At 39.9% G+C, this 19,156-nt stretch overlaps 5 protein-coding genes across 6 annotated transcripts; 2 read left to right on the top strand and 3 right to left on the bottom strand.

The window, feature by feature from the left end:
- Nucleotides 1–73: 73 nt before the first annotated feature.
- Nucleotides 74–1,624, bottom strand: LOC128872262 (stress-associated endoplasmic reticulum protein 2). Its single transcript, XM_054114757.1, has 3 exons — nt 1,322–1,624; nt 854–926; nt 74–773 (listed from the first exon to the last, which is right to left on the bottom strand). Exons 1-3 carry the CDS (start codon nt 1,403–1,405, stop codon nt 736–738), a joined length of 195 nt encoding a protein of 64 aa, XP_053970732.1. The 5' UTR covers nt 1,406–1,624; the 3' UTR covers nt 74–735.
- Nucleotides 1,625–2,048: 424 nt separating this feature from the next.
- Nucleotides 2,049–6,115, bottom strand: LOC128872255 (transmembrane 9 superfamily member 3). Its single transcript, XM_054114739.1, has 10 exons — nt 5,825–6,115; nt 5,397–5,592; nt 5,190–5,312; nt 4,865–5,109; nt 4,535–4,774; nt 4,172–4,456; nt 3,880–4,088; nt 3,664–3,810; nt 3,501–3,584; nt 2,049–3,418 (listed from the first exon to the last, which is right to left on the bottom strand). Exons 1-10 carry the CDS (start codon nt 5,909–5,911, stop codon nt 3,274–3,276), a joined length of 1,761 nt encoding a protein of 586 aa, XP_053970714.1. The 5' UTR covers nt 5,912–6,115; the 3' UTR covers nt 2,049–3,273.
- A 428-nt stretch (nt 6,116–6,543) lies between these two features.
- On the bottom strand, nt 6,544–8,119 carry LOC128872259 (pre-mRNA-splicing factor RBM22). The gene is made up of 3 exons (XM_054114752.1): nt 7,947–8,119; nt 7,814–7,867; nt 6,544–7,753 (listed from the first exon to the last, which is right to left on the bottom strand). The coding sequence occupies exons 1-3, from the start codon at nt 7,998–8,000 to the stop codon at nt 6,626–6,628; spliced, it is 1,236 nt and encodes a 411-aa protein (XP_053970727.1). The 5' UTR covers nt 8,001–8,119; the 3' UTR covers nt 6,544–6,625.
- Nucleotides 8,120–8,365: 246 nt separating this feature from the next.
- Nucleotides 8,366–15,327, top strand: LOC128872252 (DNA-directed RNA polymerase II subunit RPB1). The gene is made up of 6 exons (XM_054114732.1): nt 8,366–8,538; nt 9,175–9,444; nt 9,520–13,436; nt 13,565–13,683; nt 13,772–13,960; nt 14,046–15,327. Exons 1-6 carry the CDS (start codon nt 8,461–8,463, stop codon nt 15,185–15,187), a joined length of 5,715 nt encoding a protein of 1,904 aa, XP_053970707.1. The 5' UTR covers nt 8,366–8,460; the 3' UTR covers nt 15,188–15,327.
- A 142-nt stretch (nt 15,328–15,469) lies between these two features.
- Nucleotides 15,470–18,796, top strand: LOC128872256 (uncharacterized). 2 transcript variants are annotated; one of them, XM_054114741.1, is made up of 9 exons: nt 15,470–16,239; nt 16,709–16,829; nt 16,890–17,002; nt 17,074–17,206; nt 17,282–17,416; nt 17,479–17,588; nt 17,645–17,851; nt 17,927–18,169; nt 18,224–18,796. In XM_054114741.1, exons 1-9 carry the CDS (start codon nt 16,104–16,106, stop codon nt 18,628–18,630), a joined length of 1,605 nt encoding a protein of 534 aa, XP_053970716.1. In that variant the 5' UTR covers nt 15,470–16,103; the 3' UTR covers nt 18,631–18,796. The 2 variants fall into 2 exon arrangements, with proteins under 2 accessions (XP_053970716.1, XP_053970715.1); XM_054114740.1 differs by having other exon boundaries at nt 17,927–18,796.
- The last annotated feature ends 360 nt before the right edge of the window (nt 18,797–19,156 follow it).

The raw sequence follows: 19,156 nt of genomic DNA, 5'->3' as shown, positions 1-19,156 counted from the left end.
TTCCAATTAACTAAAATATCGAAAGATTGATCTCTTTCGATAACATTAAATCTTGGGAGGAATAAAAGTCGTATTATTAATTACTCATAATATAATTTATTAAAAGAGACAATGAATTGTCAGTAGCAAATATTTCATTAGGATAAATTACATTGACATTATGTATAATATATATTTTTACATGTATATAAGGACCTATCGTGTTCTTAAGGCCTCTAAGATACATAGCAACCAAAAGCTACCAACTGCTTACAGTGGAATGCTTTGATTAATAAAATGATACGCGAAATCGGTTATATGTATATACAATTATTTACTATCTATGTATCGATGGAAGAATTCACATTTCTTATGGAAATGTACGTGTAAATCCCTATGCGAACTGTCAAAATAAAAATCAGTGAAAAGTTGTGTTCAACTGTTTGAAAATTCCTAAACAAAATGCATTAAATGCAATCTTCTTTCATCGATACTGTTGATACACGATTTGATTAAGTAAAAATGTTTATAAATGCTAAATTTTCATAAATAAATTCATTGAGTTGTAGCAAACAGAAAAGATTATTTAGCGAGACTCAGAATTCAGTTCGTATCAACAGCATTGCAGTGCCTACATTTTTACAAATACGCAATGAAACAGTCTGTTAATCTCGCTTGTATACCAGTACATTGCAGACAGTTTTCCATATTAACAGTAACATCAACATTTTCTTAACTTGGTGCTCATCATTTTTCTTAAGCCATTCTAATGCTCTGAATTATTTGAAATACAGCTGAAAATTAAAAAGTTTGAATGAAACAAATTTTATTTAAATCAATAAAAAAAATTAACAGCCATCATAATTGAACTTACCAGAACCACATACAACAAAAAGGAAGAGTGCTAGGAGACAAGGCCCCACTGGAGATCCTTCATCTTGAGGTTTCTACAATAAATGCATTGCATGTTAATATTAATAATGTACACAAAATGATCGAAATGCTACTTCCAAAACTATTACGTATATTTCGATTACATATGGTAGAAATGTTACTTTATTACATTATGTTTAAAACTATCGAGTAATAAACAGTTTTCAAAGATTCAGAAATGATCGAATTAGTATTCTAAAATAAATACTCTAAAATAAAATACGATGCTACGATACTGTCGTAAACGTCATTGTACCACATATGTTATTAACACTCGTACAGGTAACAGAGTTTATAACCTCAAATCTAAAAGGTGACAACCGCTTCTTTTCGTAAGACTTAAATCGTCCAATGTACGATTAACGATAAATAAAAAGAACTTTACGAAAGAGTAAATCGGTTAGCTTACCGACGATTTAGGTACGTTTCCACGAAGCATGATGTTTTTCGTGGCTTTTTCGTTGGCGATGCGCATTCTCTGTTTAGGTGCCATTTCGACAGCTTCTCGTTCGTTGTTTGTACTCGAAGAAAGTTGGGAAGAAGGTGGTCGTCGATTGAAATGCTACTCTTGTCACTCGTTTACCACTTCAATATGTAAAAACCTCCGAACAACAAACAGGTGTGTACAGGCTCACGCTTGGCACCCGAACTGCGTCGACGTGTGCGCTTTGACACGTGAATAACTCACATTTGTACGACAGAGCAGCTTTTAGTGCCACACTGGCACCATTTAAGTCATCTCAGCGACTGTACAATCACATGTAATATCGCGTGAAGCATCAGTATACGTGTAACCTTATTATTTTGTAATTTTACGTTGTTTTTATTTAGCCATCTATGTATATTAATAGCATTAATAACGTATGAACGATTTACGCGGAATTACTTTGGGCAACGTGGTACTTTCCTATTTTGTACCGCGAACAATCGAAATGCTCCCATGATTCGTTTTGTGGAATTTTTTTCTTTAGCGAAAATCAACGTAAAAGGAACAAATGTACGTAGAATATGGTAAGACGAGGTACGTTTAACATCGTTTTTCATTGTTGTATCAACCATTAGTTGATGGCATGTTGTAGAGATTGTTCAGCTTGTTTGTATATGATAATTGGGATCGATGCATTAATAAAAGGTGGTAGATTTGTACGTAGAAATTTTATATTTCTTAGAACTGCTACGACTAACAACAAACTGTATATTCATTCGAATGTCCTCACTGATATTCATCATTCGACAGTGTATCATCAGGATAAACATGTTCACTGTGATTTCCAAATCCCAATCTCCTTCGTTTTATCGTTAGTCCTTTAGCAGCGATCGATCCCCCCGTAGGCGTTTTTCTGCGTGAAGAGGGTCGCTATCGAAAGAATCATCTTATCTCTGGATATAGACTCACAATACTTTACATTTTACCAATGCACTCGTACTTTGTAGTAAAGAAAATCCACACGAATGAAATGTGGCGGATAGTATGAAGCCAATGGTAACAAAATTTGTTATGTTCACATCCTTACTTCGATCTAACACCTAGCTTATCTAAAAATTAATGTTATTAATCGTCAATACTCAAACGTCGTTCTTTATATGACCAAAATTCCAGTCTAGAGTCACACAACTGAGGCATTCCGAACAATTTCTTTTCCTTTGAAAATTATAATATACTATTTACACACAACTGGTATTTCTTTTTTATGTTTTCGAAATTCTATTGAATCCTTGACATTCGCTGGTATTTGAGAATGTTACTATTTAATCAGAAATTAAGTATAAAACATTCGTGTCGAGTATATCGAAACTTTCAAAATATAAACTCATAATTCCTTTGTTAAACTTTTATGCGCTACGCATATTTTCCAGCAGTGTTCAGCGAAATTGAGCAATATTATATAGTCAGTTATCGTAAGTAAAATAGTGATCCTAGTTAGATAATCATCGGAACCTGTGTTTTATATGTATATTACGGAACTGTGACTCATGGGATGCATAATATATGCGACTGTTTGAATTGGAAAACAGTTTGTTTCGAAGATGCACGCTATCTACTAGCCATAGGACTCGACTTCAAATATTTCTGTGCTGATGAATAAATCGTTTGTTCGACTCGAACATGTTACAATGTTTCATTAATCCGGAGTAATACAAAATCTGTTGAGAAATCAACAAATATAACAACAGAAATATTTCTCAAATATTCATTGATTCGGATGTTCCGTTTTATGAAGTGCGTTTATGTTGCGATAAATGTAAGTAATTAATACTACTGGAAGAAGAGTCCTACTTTGCGAAAATCAGCAGACATCATTCTGTACGCTTTTATTTTTTTTTTAATCCACGGCGTAGACGTTACACTAAAGTTGTGCTTTAGTCTATTTTAACTGTGGAATAAATCTTTCGCACAAATGCATTAGTACCAACGTAACCGACTGTTCCGCACATTATGCCTAAGGCCAGGCTAAATAACGCCATGTAACCGAAGTAAAATGCTGTTTGGAAGAGACCATACATTCTGAAAAAAATATGATAATGTTATTACATTTTTAACAAATTTATATTTATCATAATGAAATGCTTAATCAATGCAAACTTACTTTGTTTTAAAGAAGAAATAATAAAAGGAGTATACGTAGACATATCCAGCAGTTGAAGCTGCGGCTAAGAAACTTGTCCACTGCCTATAAAATGAAGAAGAGTAAAGTGAATAAAATAAATAGATAACTTGATAACGTACACGAGTAGTCGAATAATACTCACCATCGATAATCTTCAGCGTTTAGCAAAAAGTATGTACAAACGATAGTAACGCAAACGGTTACTATCATTAAAATAACGAATACTAATAACATGAAACCGTACACGTAATAGATTTTATATGCCCAAAATGAAGTAAAAATGAAGTACCTGAAAAGAAAAGTAGAATATAATTTTACTTGTTCCACAATACTTGGCCATGTAAATGATGCAACCTACATTTCGATGAATATCGATCCGAAAGGTAGGATACCACCGAGCATTATGATGATCAGTGGTTCCATAAACCACTTTTTTTCGGGTATAGGTCGAGGAACTGCGTTAACTCTACATGGTGCGTCCGGTGTTCCAGCTAAATTACGGCCTAATACGGTTCCAACCAATGTTAATGGTAATATAACAAATATACAAATACATGTAACTGCCACCTGAACATTAAACGAATTTTGTTAACATATCGTAAATAATTACTTACATATATACATACAATTAAATATTTAATAGCGCTTACCATAGAACCGAAAGGTATAGCGCGGCTAGCATGATAATACATAGCGATAAAGTTAATGAAGAATGCTGTGCCACAGACGATAAGAGGTAACATAAAGGCACTGAGTATCATCTGTTTGATCCAAATACGTCCTCCCATGCGAGCATATAAACCTCCGCCAGCGTAACCGTTTATAGGTGATGTAGCGGCATATACAAAAATTGCTGTAGATAGCATCGACCCTCTTTCCGTATAAAGCTCTCCGAGGATAGCGAAAATGATAACGCTAAGTACAACAACTGTGACCTGAAAAACGAAACCAATCACTAAGATATTGCCTCAGCTCTTCTACAAGCGTAAATGATTAATTAACGAATGAATTACCTGATAGCCTGCACCTATAAGAGCTGAGAAAACCATCGCATGACTAGCCGGTCTAAATACATCCCCGTGAACTTGCTTCCAGCCGTATTCATCGCCTAAATCTCGTTCCATATCGTCCATTTCTTCGTCTCTACTGTATCTAGCATAGTCTTTTCTCAAGGTGCGCATTAAAATCATTGAAACGAGTCCAACGAGAAATATTACCATCATGAAACTATTGAAGATACTGAACCAATGAATCTAATAAAAGTAAAAATAATTTTAATAATAAAATATAGTTGTGGATTCGAATATTTGTTACTAACATTTTTCAAGTAACATTATGCTTACTCTATGTTGGAAGAAGTTAGGATCCAAGTATTTGTTGAATCTATCTTCGAATTTTTCATTACTCTTTTTCCAATTGACTTCATAACTAAAAGAAATGGCTGCACCTTGCGCCAATTTCACTTTATTTTCACTGGTTAAATTTACATCAACTATTTGCTTTCCATTGTATCCTATATCAAATTTCTTGTGGGTCCAAATGTAATAAGATGTAACCCCGTTATCTTCTTCTGGTTCTCCCACAACTCCTATGGAATATCATAAAAAAGAACATTGAATAATATAGTAGTGAAGTACTATAGAGAATGAAATCAATATCGTTGTTTACCCCAAATTGGTAAGTCATCCATGTACATCTTATACCAATACTGATTCTTCACTGCATATATAAAGGCTTTTTCACTCTCTTCTGACAATCTTATTTGACAATACTCTGTTTTTGAAACATCAGCTGCCAAATACAAACAGTTATTAAAACATATAAAAAGATATAACAGGGAGTTAATGTTAATTAATTAATGAGATTAGAAAGTACCCTTAAATTCGATCTCCAGCCCACTAAATTTCAGTTCAATGCCTTGCAGTGCTTCAGAAAAAGTTTCGTGATAATGATTGATGACATCCTTTGTGCCCATACAAAAAGGTAACGAATAGTACGAGTAAGTTTCTTGGCGATTATGATATGGTCCAACAGTACTCATCCACAGTACAACCTCGTCGTTATCGTCGTACTAACAAAAGAATTATTGTTACATTCCTTAAGATTAAGGTGTAAAAGTATCAAAAGTTTTATTTCAAGAATAATATAAATTTACAATAACATATTCGCTCGTGTTAGAAGTATAATGAAAGAATTGGGATAATGAGGAATGCAAGGTCAGCATCATTGAGCCAACGAGGATATGGTTAAGATGTACTTGTAACTTTGACATTTTAGAAATATGTCAATTTGTGGAAACTTACAACGTGAGTGTGCTCGTCGGGACGGGCAAAGGGGAGTAGGCTAAGCGCCATAAAGTGGAATAACAATCGACCCCGACACATGTTCATCGTGACGGGAAGGCGCGCTAGGCGCCTTATGCTACTACAGACAAAAATTCAATGATATCCGACAATACAAACACTCCATAGATTCACGAAATGTGACCAACGTAGCAGAAACACCGGACGGACAGACACCAGCGGACACGTATTAAAATGCAACGATGACACTCGCTGTAACCGCTAATACGCGCTAGCTGTTGACGATGATTCACCTGCTGTCACGTCAGGTGTCACTTACATCGACTATCTTAGATTATCAGAGTCGCGATTTTGATTGGTCGCCGCCATTTTATATGTTATTTACACGACGATTTAGACGTTTATTCTATAGGTACGAATAAGTACCAAACATCGTAACCCTCGAAGCTTTTGCGCCATTGAGCTTTAGTTTTTATAATATCAATCGTTAAAGTTCATAAAGTTTCGTCATGCGGTAGGTTTCGAATTTAAAAAAATTGTTGCAGATTACGGTTTGGCGTAGTAGCTGGAGCGTCAGACTCATACGTTGGCGGCCACGGTTCGAATCTCCTGCGCGGCAATTTTTTTTTTTCTTTTATTAACAGAAAAAAATAACTATACTCTATGAAATTCTAAAAGAATCGATAAAACGAAGAAAATACTTGATATTTTACTATGAATCGTTTAAAAGAAAGTCAAAGATATATTTATTTTTTACAGATTCTTTTTGTTATAATTACACAAAACGAAATCTTGTTATAATTATTCCTCCGGCCAAGGCTTTCCTATACCTTGAGACGCACCCATTCTCGATGGATCTTGACTCGGATAATGTATCGGAGTAGTCCCTGGTGGGAAAATTGGCGTTGCGGCGGCTGCTGCCATTTGCGGTGGAAACATAAATTGTGGAGCTACTGGTGGAGGAGGAATCATCATTGGTGGAATCATGCCAGGAGTAGTTTGTAGGTTGAAGAAGTTGTTTCCCATGCTTTCAGGTGGTGGTGGTAGCGCGCCAGGTAAACCTGGTACAGGTTCTAAGATCTCTCTAGTTGCCTCTGCTGCGGACACGGTTTGCCTGCCTTGCGATCTGCCCCATTTAATAGTCAATCTTCTTCCTCCCAATATCAGTTTGTTAAACGTCCTTTCCGCTGCAGCTTCTGCAGCGCTTCTTTGCGTGTACTGAATAAATGCGCACTGCTGGCGAGGAACCATCGTTACCGAACGTATTTCTCCGTACTGATAGAAATGATCGCGCAACTGCTTTTCCGTTAAGATGTCTCCTAAGTTACCAATGTATAGAGTCGTAATCGATTTATCTTCCGGGGGGTCTAACTTCGGCATAGCCGCAGCTCTGCGCATTAATTTATCCGCCACAGGATCGTTCACACCGTAATAACGATCCTTAATGTTCTGATCGGCCAATGGATCGTCGGGATCGGTAGGTTTCTCGTGACGATACGGACATTCTTCTCCTCTTTTACATTCTCCCTTAACCCAAAAGGAACAAATGTGCGGTCTATTCCTTTTATAATAAGGACTCGTTCTCGCCAGTTTCATCAGTAAATCGCTGGCAGCCGCGGATTTACCAACGGCACCAGCCGGCGTTGTCGGATCAATCTTACCAATTTCGCTATCTATGTTTTGTACGTAATATTCTTTGTTTACATCAGATCTGGGCAAGTCGTCTTTAATTTTAAGTGCTGCGTCGCGTACTTGGATTGGCAAACCGTATTCTAAATCGAGTAAACATGTTTGACACACATTTTTTAAACGACTGCAAGTTTGACATACTTCGGTCTTCTTGAAACGCATTCTCGCGCCAGGACACCACCTGAATACTGTGAACGGTCGCATACATATTTTACACTCCTTTCCGTATCTTTCTTTTGTCTGTAAACAGGCAATAATTGAGCAATAATGGAAACATAAATTTTTATAAAATTAACTCACCATTCGAATATACGGATTATCACCTAAGCAAGTTTGACATAGTATCGGGAATTCCTAAAATGAAACACAATGCTTTGATAAACGTTCTCCTTTTAACGAGCTAAAATTAGGATACGAATTCGACAGTACTCACAGCATCTTCCCAATTCTGCCTATTGTACGTGTTTGTTGTTTTCGACGTGGCCATTTCGAGCTACTTTATTATATATAAAATCCTTGGATTCGTTTCACAACTCACAACAAAGCAATACACCATAGATACACCTTCGACGAGTATCGTAAATAGATTCAATCGTCATTAATCAACAACATGGGCGTACATTGATACGTATCGTTCATTGATAACAGACGACACACGGAAGGACACTTGTGGTGACCTCTGACGATAATTAACGGTACACTCTTTATTGAAAATACAACGGACCAATGAAATGAAATTTATGATGGCAGATACTCGAACCATAGAAATTCGACTTGAGACACCCATTCGATGCGTTTATGAATACTCGAATAGGTAGGGTAGGTATGGTAGAAGTTAGCAACAAACGAAACCGTCAGGGGTGGGAGATGCTTCCATCGGGAAAGAACGGTTAGAGGGACTCGCGACGCAGAAGGCCGCGGGAGAAGCTGTACGTGCTCGTTGCAAAATGGCCACGTCCGACTCCAAAGCGCCTCTGCGAACCGTGAAAAGGGTCCAATTTGGCATTCTTTCACCCGATGAAATAGTAAGTTCGTTACTTGTAAACGACTGAACACGTGAGATATCGTTTGTGTCGCGTTTCGCGAAATTTTCATCATCAGTCGACATTTTGTGAAACCTTATCGCGTGAGGAGGCATTCGATGTTCCTTCTAAACAGACGCGCGTGATGATTTTTGATTGGTGCTTCTTGTTTGTATTAGTCTATTTATGCGGGAAAATACCGTATAAAATTATATGATACGTGCAATTAGAATTGTTTATTACACGATTGTTATTTTTTAATATGGATGTTTACAATTTACTTTTCTTTTCCATTAACTACTCAGAGTAATTTTTTAATAAAGACTCATCAGAATATGAAAATGTTTTGATTGAATATCGATAAAGAGTAAAGAAGATTAAATTCCAATATAAGTCTATGTATATTGTACAATTTACATACAACTTGTAATAAATGAAAATGTTTGGCTATAATGATAAATATATAGTTGTATTTCTTTACTACATTTCTTTACTTTGTTGCCCTATTATTCCTCTTACAATTATATACTTATTTGAATGTTTACATTCCATGTTATATGAGAAAAGACCAGGTTCAGAACCGCATCGGATAGCAGGAAATTATCAATTTTATTTAATTTTATATAATGTTTTGCGCAGCGTCGGATGTCTGTCACAGATGGCGGCATTCGCTTTCCAGAAACCATGGAAGGTGGTCGCCCTAAGCTTGGGGGTCTCATGGACCCGAGGCAGGGTGTCATCGACAGAAATTCTCGGTGCCAGACATGCGCCGGTAACATGACCGAATGCCCAGGGCACTTTGGTCATATAGATTTGGCCAAACCAGTCTTTCACGTTGGTTTTATAACAAAAACAATAAAGCTTTTAAGATGCGTGTGTTTTTATTGTTCAAAAATGCTCGTTAGTCCGGTAAGTCCGAGTCAATTAATTACTTATTCCACCTGTTAATATTATAAGCTTTTAACGCTACGTTTTTATTTGCAGCACAATCCGAAAATAAAAGAAATCGTCATGAAAACTAAAGGTCAGCCGCGTAAACGTCTGACGTTCGTTTACGATTTATGTAAAAGTAAAAATATTTGCGAGGGCGGAGACGAAATGGATATCAACAAGGAAAATCAGGAGCAACAGCCCACGGATAGGAAACCAGGACACGGTGGTTGCGGTAGATACCAACCTAATCTTAGGAGATCGGGTCTGGACGTTACCGCGGAATGGAAAGACGTAAATGAAGATTCACAAGAGAAGAAAATAGCAGTAACCGCTGAAAGAGCATGGGAAATTTTAAAACATATCACAGACGAAGAGTCGTTTATTCTTGGAATGGACCCAAAATTCGCTCGTCCTGATTGGATGGTCGTAACAGTTTTACCTGTTCCACCTTTATCGGTTAGACCAGCGGTTATTATGTACGGTTCTGCTAAAAATCAGGACGACTTGACGCACAAACTTGCGGATATCATAAAATCGAACAACGAATTGATTAGAAACGAGCAGGCTGGAGCGGCGGCACACGTAATATCGGAGAACATAAAGATGTTGCAATTTCACGTAGCGACACTGGTCGACAACGATATGCCTGGAATGCCAAGAGCGATGCAAAAGTCAGGAAAACCATTGAAAGCTATAAAAGCGAGACTGAAAGGAAAAGAAGGTAGAATCAGAGGTAACTTGATGGGTAAACGCGTCGACTTCTCAGCTCGTACCGTCATCACACCAGATCCAAATTTACGCATCGACCAAGTAGGCGTGCCTCGAAGTATCGCCCAAAACTTAACATTCCCCGAAATCGTGACGCCTTTTAACATTGACAAAATGCAAGAACTCGTCAGACGCGGAAACTCTCAGTATCCAGGTGCTAAGTACATCGTTAGAGACAACGGTGAGAGAATCGATTTAAGATTTCACCCGAAACCGTCCGATCTCCATCTACAATGCGGGTATAGAGTGGAGCGTCACATTCGTGATGGCGATTTGGTGATCTTCAATCGTCAGCCAACTCTGCACAAGATGAGTATGATGGGTCACAGAGTGAAAGTTCTGCCATGGAGTACATTCCGTATGAATCTCAGCTGTACGTCACCCTACAACGCTGATTTCGACGGTGACGAGATGAACCTGCACGTCCCGCAATCGATGGAGACTCGCGCAGAAGTGGAGAACATCCACGTGACGCCGCGTCAGATCATCACGCCGCAAGCCAACAAACCCGTCATGGGTATCGTACAGGACACGCTTACAGCTGTGCGAAAAATGACGAAAAGAGACGTATTCATAGAAAAGGAACAAATGATGAACATCCTGATGTTCTTGCCAAGCTGGGACGGCAAGATGCCTCAACCATGTATATTGAAACCGAAGCCTCTGTGGACTGGCAAACAAATTTTCTCCTTGATTATACCAGGCAACGTAAATATGATAAGAACTCACAGCACGCATCCAGATGAGGAGGACGACGGTCCGTACAAATGGATATCCCCTGGCGACACAAAGGTCATGGTAGAACACGGGGAACTCGTGATGGGTATCCTCTGTAAGAAAACTCTGGGTACATCCGCAGGTTCTCTTCTCCACATTTGTATGCTGGAGCTGGGTCACGAAGTTTGCGGACGGTTTTACGGAAATATTCAGACTGTGATTAACAACTGGTTGCTGCTGGAAGGTCACTCTATCGGTATCGGTGATACTATCGCTGATCCGCAGACTTACTTGGAAATTCAGAAAGCGATCAAAAAGGCTAAAGAGGATGTAATAGAGGTGATTCAAAAGGCTCACAACATGGAGCTGGAACCTACTCCTGGTAACACTTTGAGGCAGACTTTCGAGAATCAAGTGAACAGAATTTTGAACGACGCTCGTGACAAAACTGGTGGCTCTGCTAAGAAATCATTGACGGAGTACAATAATCTAAAGGCTATGGTGGTATCTGGTTCGAAGGGGTCCAATATTAATATTTCTCAGGTTATCGCTTGCGTGGGTCAACAGAACGTTGAAGGTAAACGTATTCCATTCGGTTTCCGTAAGAGAACGCTACCTCATTTCATTAAAGACGATTACGGTCCCGAGTCCAGAGGATTCGTAGAGAATTCGTATCTCGCTGGTCTGACTCCGTCCGAGTTTTATTTCCACGCTATGGGAGGTCGTGAAGGTCTTATCGATACCGCTGTAAAAACTGCTGAAACTGGATACATCCAGCGTCGTTTAATAAAGGCTATGGAGTCTGTAATGGTACACTACGACGGAACGGTCAGAAACTCCGTGGGTCAGCTCATTCAGTTGCGTTACGGCGAGGACGGTTTATGCGGCGAAACTGTCGAATTCCAAAACTTGCCCACTATCAAGTTGAGCAACAAAGCTTTCGAGAAGAAATTTAAATTCGATCCAACCAACGAACGTTACCTTCGTCGCATCTTCAACGAAGATATCGTCAGAGAGATGATGGGATCTGGAGAAGTGATCTCCGAACTGGAGAGGGAATGGGAACAATTGAACAAGGATCGTGCTGTACTCAGAGAGATCTTCCCCAGCGGTGAATCGAAAGTTGTATTGCCATGTAATTTGCAGAGAATGATTTGGAACGTGCAGAAGATTTTCCACATAAACAAACGAGCACCTACCGATCTTAGTCCAATGAGAGTCATAGAAGGTGTGAAGGATCTTCTAGAGAAATGTATCATTGTGGCTGGCGACGACAGACTCAGCAAACAGGCAAACGAAAATGCCACTCTGTTATTCCAATGTTTAGTAAGGTCTACTTTGTGCACCAAGTGCGTTTCCGAAGAATTCAGGTTATCTAGCGAAGCCTTCGAATGGCTTATCGGAGAAATTGAGACAAGGTTTCAGCAAGCACAGGTATCACCTGGTGAGATGGTAGGTGCTTTGGCTGCTCAGTCGCTCGGTGAACCTGCCACTCAAATGACATTGAACACTTTCCATTTCGCTGGTGTATCGTCGAAGAACGTAACTCTCGGTGTACCTAGACTGAAGGAAATCATAAACATCAGCAAGAAACCAAAGGCTCCGTCCTTGACGGTGTTCCTAACAGGAGCCGCGGCGAGGGATGCGGAAAAAGCAAAGAACGTGCTTTGTCGATTGGAGCACACCACGCTGAGGAAAGTCACGGCGAATACCGCGATTTACTACGATCCAGATCCACAGAACACCGTAATCGCGGAGGATCAGGAATTCGTTAACGTGTATTACGAAATGCCCGACTTTGACCCGGCCAAGATATCGCCATGGTTGCTCCGTATCGAGTTAGACAGAAAGAGAATGACCGACAAAAAGTTAACCATGGAACAAATCGCGGAGAAGATAAACGCTGGTTTTGGGGACGACTTGAACTGCATATTCAACGACGACAACGCCGAAAAATTAGTCTTACGAATTAGAATAATGAACAGCGATGAAAACAAATTCCCAGAATTCGAGCAGGAGACCGTAGACAAAATGGAGGACGACATGTTCCTTCGGTGCATCGAAGCGAACATGCTGAGCGACATGACGTTACAGGGTATCGAAGCCATTGGAAAAGTGTACATGCATTTACCACAAACTGATTCCAAAAAACGCATCGTTATAACGGAGACTGGCGAATTCAAAGCGATAGCGGAATGGTTGCTGGAAACTGACGGAACAAGTTTGATGAAAGTACTGAGCGAAAGAGACGTGGACCCTGTTAGGACATTTAGCAACGATATTTGTGAAATATTCCAAGTGTTAGGTATAGAGGCTGTGAGAAAGTCGGTAGAGAAAGAAATGAACGCTGTACTGCAATTCTATGGTCTTTACGTAAACTACCGTCACCTTGCTTTGCTTTGCGACGTTATGACTGCCAAAGGACACTTGATGGCTATAACGCGTCACGGAATTAACAGACAGGACACTGGCGCCCTTATGAGGTAAGTTGTTGGAAAATGATGGAACGTACCTGCAGATTCTTCGATTACATTTTATCGATGACAATCTATAGGTAAAAATAATGAAATATTACACGTAGACTTACGTGTCATCTTTTGCTTCGTTTCAGATGTTCTTTCGAAGAAACGGTAGATGTTTTATTGGACGCCGCATCTCACGCAGAGGTCGATCCTATGAGAGGAGTGTCCGAAAACATTATTATGGGACAGCTTCCGCGGATAGGAACAGGTATTATTTCCACCGTTTGGTGTATTTCAACAAAGTAAATAAATACCACATTCGATCCACTTAATTTGTATGCTTCATTTTCTTCTAGGATGTTTCGATTTGTTGTTGGATGCCGAAAAATGCAAGGCTGGTATTGAAATACCTATGGCAGTGGGAGCTGGTGTAATGGGAACCGCTGGAATGTTCTTCGGTAGCGTCGCCACGCCCAGCATGAGTCCTCAAATGACTCCTTGGATGGGCGCTACTCCTGGTTACGGCGCTTCGAGCATGTCACCTGGTACGAACATTACACATAACATTATAATATTAATTAACATTCTTTTATTAACTCATCGATGATGAACGTGTAATTCTTTTCACAGCACTGGGCAGTGGTATGACACCAGGAGGTGCATGCTTCTCGCCATCAGGAGCGTCTGATGCTTCGGGGCTTTCACCCGCGTATTCCGCGTATTCGCCTCAACCAGGAAGCCCGGGAAGTCCAGGACCCAGTATGAGTCCGTACCCCATGTCACCAGCAGGTGGTGCGTCACCAAGCTATTCGCCTACATCTCCCGCCTACCTGCCAACGTCACCGAGCATGACACCGTCGAGTCCCAACTACTCGCCTACGAGTCCAACTTACTCGCCAACCAGTCCAAATTATTCACCTACGAGTCCTTCGTACTCGCCAACATCACCCAGTTACTCGCCAACGTCGCCAAGTTATTCACCAACGAGTCCCAGTTACTCGCCAACGAGTCCAAGCTACTCGCCAACGAGTCCTTCGTATTCTCCAACATCGCCCAGTTACTCGCCAACGTCACCGAGCTATTCACCAACAAGTCCAAGCTACTCGCCCACGAGTCCTTCGTATTCACCTACGAGTCCTAGTTATTCGCCAACGTCACCGAGCTATTCACCGACGAGTCCTTCGTACTCGCCAACGTCGCCAAGTTATTCGCCTACCAGTCCCAGTTACTCACCAACGAGTCCAAGCTACTCGCCGAGTTCACCGAATTACACGCCAGCCTCGCCGTCGTACTCGCCCACGAGTCCAAGTTACTCCCCCAGTTCTCCGCAATATTCGCCAGCTAGTCCCAGTTATTCGCCGAGTAGTCCGAAATATTCTCCTACGAGTCCGAGTTACTCGCCCACATCTCCATCGTTCGCTGGAACCTCGCCACAGTACACGCCAGCCAGCCCAACTTATTCGCCTACGAGCCCGACATACTCGCCAACGAGTCCCTCTTACTCCCCGAGTTCACCGCAGCATACAGCTTCGGGGAGCACGAGATACTCGCCCAGCAGTCCAAACTACTCTCCCACTAGTCCTACGTACTCGCCCACAAGTCCTCAATACTCGCCATCGAGCACCAAGTACTCGCCCACGAGCCCCACCTATACACCGACCAGTCCGAGTTACTCGCCAACGAGTCCAACGTACTCTCCGCCAGTGCCTGGATACTCGCCTACGAGTCCTACCTACTCACCGGCGTCGCCAGCCTACGAGGCAGACGATTAACAAGTATTACGCATATCTGTACGGATCTTGTATGTTAAACTCTTACCATGGATTAGGTATAAGCGCGATAAGTTGTAATTACTGCTGCTACAATTCTAAATTTTCTAAGCCCGTAAATATATATTTAGTATATAAAGTTATGCACGGTTTTTTTTCAAATTGTCGTATTTGTCACCTACATGGCCATAGTTTGGGTACTTTGGTTCTTCTATTTTGAAGGAAGAAGAACGAGTGCTCCATTTTAAGGGACATTCCCGAACACTGGGCGAACGGAAGACGACGCGCGAGTACGATGGTAAATTTCTTATGCCGTGTTTGTTGTATCGAAGAGAGACGCTAAACCAAAGACACGATTAGTACACCAAATGTACTACATTTTGCATATTCATGACCTACCCCATATGTATTCATAACTTGACGTACAAAATGTACTAATGCTTTACATGAGTCTCGAATCTATAGTGTCCGATACATATTAAATTGATAACACTTATTTTAAAGCGAATGTTAAATTACTCTCATATTTCAAGTAACGAAATCATTATTTAGATAACAAAGCGTGAAGGAAAGAGTTGTTTTAAATTTGCATTTTAAAATCGAACACTTTTCGACCTAGGTTCTTGTTAACATAAATTAATTAAATTAGTAGGTACATTGCTCGTGGCAGAGTCCTACGATAGGAATCGAAAAGTTGATTATTACTTAAAGTAGCTACACTTTTCGAATACTTATTTTAATTTACCAAAGACTGTGTGTGACACGTTTGTGGGTCTTCCTTCGTTGCTCTCATCGTGTCTGGTTAAGCCATTTGCGTTCAATAGAGTATCGGGTTTCGTTTTGTGCGGTACTCGCCACCGCACACGAAAACCGGTTCAAGTTCCGCGTCGATGTCGAACAGTGTGAATTATTTCCCGTCATGAATCGCGAGAGGCTACCGCTGCTTTTTAGAAATGTTAATTCGGATCTGTCGCTTCTGTTCGCCACGTTATGTGTCATCGACATATTCGGCGTCTTTCCAATAATTGCGTTACCGCGCACGATCGTTCAATGCGGTAAGTGTCTCGCTTATTCAATTTTGAAAAGGTAGATTCGCCGAATAAGAAATAGATACCCGACGAGACGATCGTTCGCTTTGTTTTAAACGAAACATGTTTAACATCTCTGTGAATAGCTTTATTAAGTACCGTATATTTTTTGTGATGGAAAAACGCAAACATCAGTTTGATGGATTTCGGCTATTTTCTAATGTATAATATATATGTATATGTATATATACATATACAAACAATCGTTTGTATGTATAATGTAACTTTTATTTTGATTTAAATTTAAACGATTTATATAATTGACCTGTATTTAACATATTGCAATTACTGAAAGAAAGATCTATGCGAAGAATAGGCGAGGTGTCGTGTGAAAGAGTTGATTATTTGAAGGAAATAAAATTGGTTAACTTGTTAAAGGAGTTTGTTATTCGAGCCATGTATTGATCGCATACAACAAATGCTCGTGTGATTTTAGGTTTGTATGGGATTCCTTTAGTTATTATCGTTTTGATGCTACAAATTTATACAGCCGTGCTCCTCGGGAAGTCATGGACAATTGCAACTTCTCTGGATCCGCAAATTTCACGAAAAAATCGGTAAGATCGTATCGTTATTTTCTCGTATTTTCGTGGAATTTATTTTAATCTTCCTTCCAGACATCCGCTTGCTGCTGTGACCGAATTAACGTTAGGTCCTCGGGCAAGGACTTTGGTCACTATACTTTTAGATTTTACTGTTTTTGGTTGCAGTATACCTAATCTGCTGGTTGGTACGTTCTCAGTATACATTTTGATAACGTTATAATTACTTATACTTGTACTGATCGCGAATAAATTCCAGCATCACAGAATTTGCAATTGTTTGGACTAAAAGTATCTGGACAACGATTCGATCTATCTTTCTGCTATTGGCTTCTGCTCGTGGGTCTGCTTTTGTGTCCCATAATGTGGCTTGGTAGTCCACGTGACATGAAGTAAATCAATCAATCATAAAAATAATGTTTCATAGTTATAAATCAAGTGTTGGAATACTTGTATAATATTCGCAGATTGTTGGTGACAATTTCTTGCGTAATGGTCATACTAACGGCAGTTTTAATATGGTGGTGTATAATTGCCGACGATCGAGATCTCGATGTATCACCGGTACCCACTTCACCATCTTGGGATAAATTCATTTCTGGGTAAGTATATCGACAGTATTAATCACGCTTAACATCACGTGCTCTTCAATTTCATTTTTCAGATATGGTATGCTGGCATTCCAGTTTGACGTTCATCCTACGTTAATGACTGTGCAAGTGGATATGCGTCGTCCCCAGCATATCGACAAAGCTGTTACAATTTCTTTCTTAGGTAAGAAAACATTTACTTAATATTTATTCCACGACTAGCTATATCGTTAATTACAGTAAGTGGTTCGTTATTTGCTATTACTGCTGGTTTGGCTGTCTGGAGATACGGTGGTAGTACAACAGCTAATGTTCTACAAATGGTCCCAGGAAATTTCATTATGAGCGCAGCTATTCTACTCGCTGCGCTTCAACTCTGCCTGTCGAGTGCTATAGGCCACTCCGCTCTATTTCAGGATCTGGAGGATCAATGGAATATCCAGAGATGTAATAACTGAAAGACCCTACGTCACAGATTTCAAAAAGTATCTCATCCTTCTAAGATAAATAATTTTGTGATAGCTTTTGGATGGAAAAGATGCGCGATACGATCAGCCGTTGTTCTCCTTGGGGTGGCCGTAGGAGAATCTGTGCCGAGATTCGACATCGTGATGGCTTTGATCGGAGGATCTCTAACCGGTCCACTAGTCTTTGTGCTCCCACCATTGATGTATTCGAAAGCTGTTGCTCTGAAAGCGAGATCTATGCGTACATCGACTCCCGAAGTGTATTCGTGCTCTGAGAAACGCCAGAGCCTCGGAGGAGGTATGTCAACTGATCCAAGGATTCATTCGAGATCGGTTTACTATGGCGTTTTAGGAGTGCCTAAAACCGAATGTCATCGATACTCGTACGTTTACTATGACGATACCGATGACGAGCTCGACGACGTTATGGGCTACGAGAACGATATCCTGAACACTGAAGAAACCAACGAAGAGTATGCAATGACAAGAAGAAACTACGATGGCGAACCAGTATTCGTAGATGCCAGTAGACCCTTTAGAACTTGCAGAAGAATCCCAGTTTCCGAGGAACCAGTCCCCAAGTCATTTATAAATTGCGCTTTTCAAAGATGGAACAACTGGTTCGGTTACTTGATTGTACTATTCGGTATTGCTGTCACTGTTTCTTCGACCTACATTAACATTAAAAATACAATTCGCTATGTACAATTCACACCACCGTGCATCGTGAATGCTACCGTCGTACAAAATCCTACTTAAACGAGAGCGTCTTTTACAGAGTATTATGTGTTTTATAGGAGAAAAATAATACAATTGCACATATTTTTCTGCGTGATTATTATAGGTGTGACCGATACGAACACAATCAGTCTTTTATTACTGTATACGTGAACGTTTTATCAATTAAATCTGTGAGGACAAACCTGTATAAGATCAAATGTTTTCCCTTTTGGTTTGATTCGAAATTTTTTTGCGGGCTTCTAACTTTCAGAAACGTCCGCTGTGTAGCAGTGCCGCACCAACAAGAATGCGCACTCTCTGATAAAGCATGTAGACCTTCGAATTTTTATCTCTACAGAATTTATATCTATGCTATATTTATATTGATACTAAATTCTTATCTGTTCGAAATTTCATATGTTGCACAGTAGAAATTTCTGTACGCTATAGTTCATTTTTCATTTTATAATCTCGAGTAGAATGTTTCGTAACATGCACGTGTTCGTTAGAATCAGCTGATTGGATGAACTATTTTTAATCATGAAGGTTACCTTGAAAAAGCATT

Source organism: Hylaeus volcanicus, chromosome 2 (assembly GCF_026283585.1).
Source record: "Hylaeus volcanicus isolate JK05 chromosome 2, UHH_iyHylVolc1.0_haploid, whole genome shotgun sequence".
In the NCBI taxonomy this organism is placed as follows: domain Eukaryota; kingdom Metazoa; phylum Arthropoda; class Insecta; order Hymenoptera; family Colletidae; genus Hylaeus; species Hylaeus volcanicus.
This window is presented reverse-complemented; position numbering and strand designations above follow the sequence as displayed.